The 11,188-nt window shown below is 42.5% G+C and overlaps 1 protein-coding gene across 1 annotated transcript in view; it reads right to left on the bottom strand.

The window, feature by feature from the left end:
* Positions 1-581: 581 nt before the first annotated feature.
* lrrk2 (leucine-rich repeat kinase 2) overlaps positions 582-11,188 on the bottom strand; it is a 30,620-nt gene continuing 20,013 nt past the window's right edge. Inside the window, 23 exon segments of the mRNA XM_020593444.1 lie at positions 582-1,599; positions 2,398-2,530; positions 2,635-2,703; positions 3,551-3,777; positions 4,647-4,799; positions 5,052-5,242; positions 5,408-5,480; positions 5,855-6,048; positions 6,191-6,400; positions 6,571-6,671; positions 6,831-7,001; positions 7,277-7,437; positions 7,657-7,847; positions 7,941-8,053; positions 8,213-8,359; positions 8,529-8,620; positions 8,622-8,700; positions 9,037-9,183; positions 9,305-9,459; positions 9,568-9,755; positions 10,138-10,226; positions 10,780-10,981; positions 11,059-11,188. The exon segment at positions 11,059-11,188 is cut by the window's right edge and continues 11 nt beyond it. Coding sequence (XP_020449100.1) covers positions 2,406-2,530; positions 2,635-2,703; positions 3,551-3,777; positions 4,647-4,799; positions 5,052-5,242; positions 5,408-5,480; positions 5,855-6,048; positions 6,191-6,400; positions 6,571-6,671; positions 6,831-7,001; positions 7,277-7,437; positions 7,657-7,847; positions 7,941-8,053; positions 8,213-8,359; positions 8,529-8,620; positions 8,622-8,700; positions 9,037-9,183; positions 9,305-9,459; positions 9,568-9,755; positions 10,138-10,226; positions 10,780-10,981; positions 11,059-11,188 — 3,208 coding nt within the window. The 3' untranslated portion in view covers positions 582-1,599; positions 2,398-2,405.

Genomic DNA, 11,188 nt, shown 5'->3' with positions numbered 1-11,188 from the left:
TGTAAATATAATATAAATAATATAAATATATTTATCTTGATAGTTTGGATATCACAGCACAGTGTTTTTAAGGTTCAGACGTACTGCTAACCCTTAACTCATCTATTTGTTTTTTACTAATGTGCTGTTTGTGTTGGCGAGGACCGAGTTCTCCTTGTAAATAATTTTTCCATGAAATGGCTTCAATGCAATGTCTTTTTTCCCCACATCAAGATTAAAGATCAAATACGGTCAATGCCCCTGAAGTGGTGTATGTGATCTTTTCATCTGTCTGTCTGTTTAAATGGCACTCAGGCCACATTTCCAATGACTCAGGTCGTTTCCAAAATGTCGGTTTTCCTCTGAAATGTGAAAAATGCTATAAATAATGCAAATAGGTATTTACAAACACCAAGTACTTAATGTAAAGACTCAGCAAAGAATCTTTGTATATAAAAATTAATTTACATACCTTTACTTTCTATATAAAAATGATTACACTTCCGCTTGTCTCCTCTCCACCATGACCTTTTGGTAAATAAGGTCTGACACAAACATACAGACAGAACCATGACAGTACATAAAATAGTATTTATTGACCTGTTCTGTTTGACACCATCACAATTTATGAATTTATATAACATGACATTAAAATGTACACAGCAGGCAACACTCTGAGAAGTCCTGTGCACTGTTTACTGATGTGGAGTGACTGAGCTCTCTGGTAAACACACACAGACACAAGATTAAATAATCAAATACACACATAGGATGGCTTTTTAAGCTTTGGCTTTCTTTTTTCTAAACAAACAAACAAACATCCGTATTTGCTGGGACCATGAGGTCTTCCTGAACATCTGCACTGCTCTCAGCCTTGGAAAAAAAAATATTTGTCCACCTGTTTCCTTTTAGGAAAATATCACCACAAAAATAACAAAGGCTGTCTTCATCTGACAAAACATGGTGCATTATAAGTGTGAATCTTCCAAAAAAACAAATTAACTAACTAACAAGCAAACAAACAGGTAACACTTTATTTTTACAGGTTTGCAAATTCTAGCTTATTTCCTAAATAATTTCCTCAGACGTTTCCTGGAAGGAACCATATAATTTTGCACCATTTATAGGTAAAATTAGGGAGCGATCAGTTGGTACACCGCCAGTTAGCTTTAAATGCTAAGCTAACACAAACTAGAGGCTTTTATTCAGAGGACAGAAGGTGAACTACACATAAAAAAATGTTACATTTGTCCACAAACAACCACCTGATTCAGCATAAATCTGAAAGCCAATAACAAACTCAACACAACTCAGTTGTCTGACTAAAATATATAAATAAAGGAAATCAGTCTTAGAACTTTGTCCCTGTCTTTCTGTGATTAATACCAAACTACATGCTTTAGAAATAGCAGACCTATAAAAAGAAGTGTTACCAAAAACAATTTATTTCTAGCATCAGATTCTTTTGATCTGATTTACTGTCATGTGGTCCCCTCACTAGCTCTTGGTCTTCCTGGGTCAGTGTACTGAGAAGTACAGTGCATATGGTAAAACGTTCCCTTCAGCGTGCACTGCTGAAACGTCCATGTGCTGGAGAGCTGATCCCTTTTCGATGCACTTCTATTTGAAAATAAAATGGTATTGTTAATACTACCACCAGCACAACTAGTAGTGCTGCTGCTACTAGGTAGGGCTCGGAGGTATGACTGATACAATATGGCAAATTTGTTCATGAATGACAGAATCACTGTTCTGCTTTATGTAGGTACAAACTTTACATGTTACTTTAATAACCACTTTGTTTTCATTTGCTCAGAATCATTAATTTGGTTGGATGGATGCAGAAGATACAGTGAAGGAAATAAAAAGGCAATAATGACTCGCAACAAGTGGACCAACAAGCAGAGAGTATGACAAGGTTTTCTAATGAAAGCAGATAAGACTAAAAAATGTGACATTTAAATAGGGGCTGTACATAAGGCACCAGGAAAGTGAAGGTCACACATGTAGAGGTAAAGTGCAAATGTTTAGCCACCCATTCGTATGAGTAGGGCTGATACAGCCAATAAGAAAGTCCAGCGTATCCTCCTGATGACACCTGCAGCCCATACTACTGCTGCATCCTTGCAACCCTGAAAACTCGGCTTTAAATTATAAATAAGTTTCTGTAACATTCAATAGAATATAAGCAAAGTGCTGTGTGGGTGTGGTTTGATCAGATTTGACTGACAGTGACCAAACATTTGCCCTTACACAACACCAGATTACACAATGAAATGTGGCCATGTGCTCTTCAGTAATGTGAGATTTCACTCATCACCATTAACTGCTACTTTTAATATTTGGGTTATATTGTGTAGCATTAGGACATGAACTGAAAAGCAGGGAGTTAAGGGAATAAACCAAACCTGTACAAACCTGTGGACTCAGTTGTGATGGAGCTGCTCTCTCATTCTGGCTGCAATCTGCTCTCTCTTCTCGCAGTGTCTGTTCAGGTCTTTGACCTCCATCGACAACCTGCTGCTCCACACCATCACAACCGACTCCTCGTCTGAGAACGGGGACAAACACGCACTTTAGACCACCACAGAGAAGCTCACACAGCGAGACAGCTGCTTTCATACAGTGTGGGACAAACAATAAAGTCAGACTCACCAAACCGATCCTTGCATTGTGGGCGTCTTCTGCCCAAAACCAGCACCACATGCTTCGGGTTTAATGTTCCTATGCATGAAAAAAATGCTGTTACACTTGAGTTTGTGGAGAAAGGGTGGTATGGAAACTGCATTTAATTATGTGAGGATCACATATTTAAAAAGCCCAAAAAGTTTCAGAATAAAAAAAGAAAAACAATCTAAAAAAAGTGAACAAACTGTAAACAGCATGCTGTGACATCTCTGCCCACAAACACCCCGGCAGAGCATGAAACAAAAACAAGAGGAAAAACACAGATGTTTAAAACACTTTTATTGATTCAGCTTCCTTTCTTTTTTTTATTCCATTTGTCATGAGCTGTTGCATACTGTATACTTTTTACTTAGTCTAAGCTCATTTAGTTCAAGAAAATAGCTGCTTCTCCATAAAACCAGAAGAAAATCACAAGATGTACCCAAGAATTCTGAAATATTGAAGCTGTGGAACAAAATGTAAACTAAATGATGCAGAGTTTGCAGGAAACATCCTTTGACCTTAGTTACCAAAAGACACTTGAGCTGCCTTATGTCCTGCGATTATTAGAATCCCATACTAAACAGAATTACTTATGCTAATTAGGTTGAATGTAAGGGTAAGGACTGCATTAATTAGAGAAATCCCTCTGTATTAAGATGCATTACATAACATGTGGACACTGTACCCGCTATTTGTTTCCCAGAAAGCCACATTTATGCAACATGGTGCTCCAAAATCCACTGACATTATAAAGTATGTAAGGTGTGCCTGTGTCGTTTTGTCATGACAAAGTGCATCTGTTGTTGTTCTCATGATGAGGATCCATACACACACACACACACACACACACACACACACACACATCTAAACAACTTATAATGAACTGCACATGTGGACCAACCTATGGATGCAGAGGTGATGTAGCGGATGGAACTGCAGCGGGGGCTGATGACCTGCAGCGTCTGGTGTTTGGAGAGCTCCAGCAGCAGCAAGTGGCCCCCTCTAGTGCCGACCCAGAGAGCTGCAGCACTCTGCAGCAAAAGGGCCTTGACTCTGGCCCAGGGGGGAGCAGCCTCTATGGGCATCACCGACTCACTACCCTGCTTGCCGCTGCGTCCAGAGTAGCGTCTGCAGTGAGAGGAGTCGTTAATATGCTGCACTGCTGCTGCCAAATGAAGAAATTCAAAATGTCTGATTCTGAAAGGCTGGGAGACAACAGGTTATAATGAGAGAGAATATGTGCACATTTATTTTCCTTCTGCTGTACAACAATATTCAGTTTGCTTTCTTTGCATATTTTTCCAAAGGTCACACATCAGACAGAGTGTGGGCTGCACTGACACTTTTCACCTTTCATTTTCTCTTTTTTTGTGTAGATGGTGTTAATGTTAATAGATATGTTATGATACGTCTGTATGCATCCCTGTATCCAGGACACACATACATAACACCAGGTGCTCAGATCAGTAGAATGAGTGTAGGTTGATTAATTGGTGGCAGTGACAAGAAAACACACATTTAAAAAAAAATTTAATATTCTCATTCTAAAACCAGAGAATACAAATAAACACAACAAAATGAAAGACGGTCAATCCAACTTAATGTTAATGGCTGCAGAACAAGCAGAACAAACTTTTCAAATAACTCTGTATAATGTTGGATCATTAAATCGAGATGATGGTGAAAATGTGCATGTGTTTTATGTTTGCTTGTGAGTGACTAAACTCAAAACTTGGCATACCAACTCATGAGGACCCATTTCATTTTGGGGACCTAAATTGAGGTCCCCATGGGCAAGAAATTGAATTTTAGGGTGGCAACATGGTTTAGGGTTAGGATGAGGTTAGGATTAGGTTAAGTTTAGGGTCAGGGTTAGGGTTAGGCAAGTAGTGGTTCTGGTTAAGGTTAGGGTTAGTCTACAGGAAATGCCCTAGAGTCCGAGACAGAAACTGTGTGTGTGTGTGTGTGTGTGTGTGTGTGTGTGTGTGTGTGTGTACCTGATGATCTGAGCACAATCAATACAGTCCACCATCCTGTCACTTCTCTTGTCCCAAACCTCGACAGTCGGCATGCCGGCTTTGCTCAGGTACACGTATTTATCCACAGCCATTCGAGACACGCACCCCTCACTGCCCATCGACCGCTGCTCCCTGTAGGGCGCATGCACAAACACACACACACACACACACACACACACATCAGTTATACCAAGGGAAATAATACCGTATTATGCCACTCCCTGGTTTCTGTGTCTACAGGCCTGAAGTGGACCTAAAAACTCAGGCTTCAGTGAAAACACCATGTTTCCCCATCAGCCTGGATATTTAAACTCTTTTCAAACCTGCTAATCTAAGTTTTCCATAACAAGCTGCCACACATTTCTTTACATAACATGGGCTCACCGGAAGGTGAGGTTTGGTCTTGTGTCGATGGCCTTGCAGACGTCGTACTCGGCCGTGAAGGAGAGGATCTTGGTCCCACAGCCGGCCCACACAGACCTGCTGTCCAGTGCGTGCGCCGACTGGCCCAGACACATGACAGGAGTGTTTACATTTCCCAGAGTGATAGTTTTAACAGGCTGTCCTTTCTTCTGCTGCAGTTGAAAACAAGAGGACAGGTGAGGTTCAACTGCTGCTGTACTACATTTAATGCAGTGAGAGCAGCATCTGAACAAGGAATATCTGCAGTTAAACGAACAAAACAGTTCATGCTTTGAGAACAAGCACACTAAATCTTTTATTTAATATCTAATAATTACCTTGAGTACAGAGTCCTCATAAACTGTGAGAATTCCATTTGCTGCACCAACCAGCAAATAATTCTTTCTTTGGCTGAAAAGGAAATAACAGAGATCAAGAGATAGGTGTCGATTCAGCAAAACTCCATGTGCACTGTGACACACACACACACACACACACACACACACACACACACACACACTGATGTTTTCTCTAGCTAAATGGTTAAATTCAGCCAAATTAAATATTAGGTATGGTGTTTTAAATTGTCTCTATGGCTCTAGAATATATATATTGGTGTTTTGCATTTCTGGATCCAGCCAAGAAATGGTCGGTTGGTCGGTTTATTGAACCTTTTTTTAATCAAGCTCAAGATATTCCCTCCCTAATGTCTAATTGTCAGATTGCTGTGAAATTCCCTGAGCAGCTATGTACACAGTTCAACGGAAGCAGGAGGTTACACTCACGTGTGATGAGGGTGTACATGGAAGTACAGCGAGGTGACAGCATCAGTGATGCCCTGTAGGCAGTGCCAAGCTGATATGTCTTGAGTGCTGATGACCACTAATGAGCCAGACTGGGTGCCTGCCACCAGCCAATCACAGACCTCATCTGGGATTTGGACGGTCACAAGACATAAGACGGGGCCGGTGTCGATCTTCTGTTGAAGGGGATGAACTTGACTTATTGTGTGAGGTGTGCTTGTTGTTGTTTTTAAATAGAGCTGTTTCCACCTGTCACTGAAACCAACCATGTGAAATAAGGATAATATTCACATCCTGATGCTAACAGGGTGCCAGTACCTGTGTAGTGATCGTGCTGGTGTCCAGGTCCACAGCTGTAATGGAGCCCAGCCCCTTGGTCCTACCTCCCCCCAGCCAGGCTCTGTGGCTTGCACAGGGGCCATTACTGTTGCCAGAGCTCACTGTGATGCCCTCTGCATTGAACATCTGAGGAACCACCAGCTCTCTCATCAGGCACAGCATTTCTCCTGAATTCAGCCGATCAAACACCTGCAAACATTACAGAACACTTGTTATTAATTGTGTGTTCAATGGGTCTAATACTGTACTGCAGCATTCCTGTCTGCCACAGCATCTTTCTCTGCTCATGTCCTCAAAAAAAAGAAAAGAGAAAACACCAGAACCTTCTACACACAGCTGTGCGACCCCGAGGTTCTCACCTGAGCAGAAGTGGGTCGATCCTGTGGACTTTCCCTGAGACAATCTCTCATCAGCGCCTGGAAGCCCAGCCACGATGAGCAACCATAGTGTTCTACTGGGTCTGTGGACAGTACAGTAAACATGGAAGTAAATATGCTCAGACTTTACCAGTGATACTATTGCATACATTTATGAAAAAAGTCAAAAAACAGAAGATCATGTCTATATCATTCCTAAACTTGGATGCACCTGAAATTATTCGAACTGTTGAACAACTTACCCGGAAGTTTCCCCTGTACTGCGACTTCATCAAACTCACTGGGGAACTTCATGCCATCAGAGATGCGCTCACCACAGGTCAGGAGGTCGTAGAGCAGCAGGCCGAACGAGAACACATCAGCCTGCTGATTGTAGATGACATTACCCCGCGCGACCTCTGGTGCTCGGAAACCTGTGCGATATACAGTTATCTATTTATAATAGCTATACATACAGTGTTAGACCTGAAAGCTGTGAACCTCTGACCATACCTCAGTGATGCTGTAAACATGCACTAGGACTAGTAAAAAGTCGTCCATTATTATGAAAAACCAACTGAAAAACAGAAAAACCGGGTTTGTGAGAATAACTGAATCCTGGCCTAAAATTTAACTGTCACTCTTCAGATATTCAGGTCAAATGTTTGATAAAGAGGATGACATTAAATCTAGTAAGGTTGCATCTGACCTGGAGTGCCCTCTGAGGTCCTCACACCCATGCTGCAGCAGTACTGAGCGATGCCGTAGTCTGTGATCTTGGCGATAATTTCAGAGTCGGCCTTCAGGTTGAACAGAAGCACATTGTGTGGCTTCAGATCCCGGTAGATGATCATGGCTGAGTGAAGATACCTGATTGAACAATGACCCAGGGGCTTCGTTTGAAACGTCCACATTTTTCACAACTTCAACTTATTTAACATTTCATGTTAAATGAAAGTTTAACGATTTAATGACTATGGTTACATCAAGATTTTTCTTTACAACACATTATGTGAAATGACAGTGTCAACAACACTGTACAGGCTAAACAGGACAAGGACTGTAATGCACTGATCCCTAACTTCACACCTGAGTCCATCGGCCACCTGCAGGGCAATCCTGTGCTGGAGCCTCCTGTTGAGGCTGCCGTTCTCGTGCTCAAACAGGGAGTCCAGGGAGCCTCGCGGAGCCAGCTCCATCACCAGAACCGGAGGAGCTGACCCGGCTGCCAGCAGGCCGACCAGACTGGGGTGATGGAGACGGCCCAGCACCGCCAGCTCCTGTGGGAAGAAAATAAACTGGCTCGTGGCACTATGCAGTATATAGCAGCTGTTAGGGACCTTTTTGTTTGACAGTGTTAATGTTCAGGTCACCTGTCTGAGGAGCCTGTAGATGTACAGCTCAGAAGCATGCCTGTTGAATATCTTCACGGCCACTTCTTCATTTCTGTAGACACCTCTACAGACTGTTCCAAAGCCACCGTTGCCTGTAAACAAAATATATATTAGTATTTCATTTAAGATTGTTTAGGCTTTACAAAGATCTTTTGATCAATACAAGCACAGGGCATTAACAGAAAGACTTTCAGTTTTCTCAATAGTATTTTTTAAACTAATTATTATATCTGAAAATGAGATCAGCATACCCAGTCGGTTCTCATTAGACAAGTCCATATGCAGCTCTTCCCTGTCCAAGTATGTCCCTACAGGCTGGTCACTCAGTATCAAGTCAGGAGCAATCTGACAGATGGGAAGTGTGCAACTTGGGTCCTCTGGGTTCACCAGCAGAAAATCTATGATTGATAATAAAATCACTAACATTAAAGATACATACATGTGGAAGGTTTAAAGTTACATGAAACCAAACTCAATGCATTTTGAATTTAGTTTCATTTGTTTAGAAAGGAACTTTCTTCAGTTCATAACAATACAGGAGTTAATGTTTTAGAGTGACTTATGTACCATTGTCAAAATGGGTAAAGAGGTCCTCCAGCAGAATCTTGCTCCTCTCCTGCCTGTCCTCAAAGCTGTACAGAGCCCATTTCTTCAGCAATTTCAGTGTCCGGAAGGCCAGAAAACCACTCCCCCAGCAGCGAGTCGATGTGATCCACAACCTGACCGAGCAGCACCTGGCCTGGGAAAGGAGACACCGTGGTTAACACTTCAAAGGGACTGACAGCAATACAACTGTCATGGACATAATCAGACACCGACAGCAATTTCTTCTGTGATCTCCATCATATTTATTATGTATTCTGTGTTAATTTGCACAGAATCAAAAGATTAAACAAAGGTTCATCACTGACTATGTGCCAGTTTTGCCAGCTTTACTTGTGACATTAACAAGCTTTAAACAAAGCAAAGACTGTACTGATTTTCAAAGTGTTTCAGACCACCTGTCTATAATCTGATTAGAACTAAAAGAGCTTCACAGTATGCCAACCAGCAGTATGTAGGTTAAACTCCTCACCTTTCCGTGAAGAGGGCACAGTGACCCTAACAAAGCTGGAGGGACTGTCCTCCACTGAGGCTGCCTCCACCAGACAGTACGCTTCAGGAGACCAGATCAGGTAAACGCCTCTGCTCCAGTAGATCCGGTTGGGTCGCACCGCTTTTTCTGGATAACACATAGCACGATAATTCATCGCATACATTACTGAGTTTATTTTGTGACTTTGCATCTGTAGAGCATCACCCCTGATGAAACAACGCCCATGTCTACTGTATGTTCAGTTTACCTCTTCCACAAAGCAAGTAGGGCGAAACTTCCAGTAAGCGGGTGATCTGGCGAGACCAGTAATCCATAGGGAAGTACGGCATCTCATACAGACGCACGATCAATTCTGAGTTCTCACAGTGAGGCAGCTCAATAACTGGTCTGTGTGTGGACAAACTGTGAAGGAAGAGACGAGTGATTAGACAATGACATCTACTGATTAGTTCATTTTCAGCTATGTTTCTCCAAAAACACTGACATCTGCAGCTGCAGATATAAACATACCAACTGGGCACCAGCAGCTGGCCCTCGCCCAAGGGTAAAGCAATCTGGAACTTCTCCAGGAGTTTGAAGAACTGTGTCAAGTAGCTCTTGGGGAAACATTTGGTCTCAGACAGAAACTTTTCCACCACTGAGCGCTGAACAACACCTTTAGGAGGTTCCTGTACGCCACTGCTCTCGAATGTTATTTTCTACACAGAGAACAGACAAAAACTGCAGCCATGACACTTCTGACATCATCTGAACCAAACGCATATATGTATCAGCATATGAAAATGAATAAAATAATTTATGTGACAGAGCAGGGCCCTTTTGTGCTTTTGCTTTTTTACAAAGCAGCAGCTTTGCCTATCTGTATATAGCACACACCATCTGAGCATGCACAGTGTAGACTATGCAATGGCATCAACACAGTAGCAATAGTTCAGTAGACATGATCACAGATTTCACTGTTTAGATGAAACTAAAGTACTAAAGCAAGATCTTGACTGTTGCTTTGTTTGAGTGCACACAGCTCAGTTAGCCAGAACAGAGACATAAAGTATGTGTGTGCGTGTGTTCAGATGAGTCTACCTGCGAGATGACGTTGCACAGCCACTGTGGGTTGATAAAGTAGAGCTCTTGGAGTTGAAGTGCAGGATCATCAAAGTGCAATAGAACTCCTACAGAGACAAAACAGGGTTTGATCAGACAGAATTCCCAGAGTTTATTTATTTCTGATTCAAAGAGCGATTGACTATATAAAAGTGCATTAATTAGGATTTTACACATTATCTGATAACCCCAGTGACAGTGGGACAGGACATGATGTCTCTGCATTTTGTACATTCTGTTGCAACCAGGCTTCCATAGTTTACGTCATCACTACTAAACAGGATTTGATGGGAAGGACAAGGAGTCAGTTTGAGTCTCATTAGACCCAGACTGACAGGAACTGATAGCGTAAACAAAGGGGAGGCACAGTAAGATTTCAGTGGTTATAATCACACATCTAAGAGTGACACTGTTCTCTGCCTGTTACATGTACCAGGGAATTGTAAAGATGGTATAGTATGTGCTCATGCTACAATGAAGGAGAGCTGCAGCATATTAATGAATTAGGTCGCTATATTTAAAGTTAAATCAAGGGCATTTATTTCTGTAAAAAAGGTTTAAGGCCTGTGAGATGGAAAATGAAGCAGGTTCACTGTAAAGAAGCCTTGACCCCCAACTGACCGGCTCCACTGAGGAAGTGGGTGGCATGTGGCAGCTCAGCCTCCTCCAGCTGCAGCTGACTCTCCTGGATGAGCTGCAGCAGTTCCTGGTGTCTGAGGACAGGAAACTCTGCGGGAACCCTAGTCCTCTCCTGCAGAACCCAGCGCTCCAGCTCCACGTAGCTTTCGGGAACCAGCTGGCCCATCACAGGCTGACCCTGGATCTGTGTGGGCAGATGTTCGATGAGAACAGAGGAGAGAAAAGGAAAGAAAAAGAAACCTGCTGTTTGTGTCCTCTCGCCTTGAAGCTGGTGACCTCTCTGGCGATGGCTTTCCGGAGTTTGATCATGGCGTCTGAGTCCTCACAGACGGAGACCATGTGGTAGTCCCTGATGGCGGGGAAGCCCTGGCGGTTCCACCGCTCCTCCTTG

Source organism: Monopterus albus, unplaced genomic scaffold (genome assembly GCF_001952655.1).
Source record: "Monopterus albus unplaced genomic scaffold, M_albus_1.0 scaffold19.1, whole genome shotgun sequence".
NCBI lineage: Eukaryota > Metazoa > Chordata > Actinopteri > Synbranchiformes > Synbranchidae > Monopterus > Monopterus albus.
This window is presented reverse-complemented; position numbering and strand designations above follow the sequence as displayed.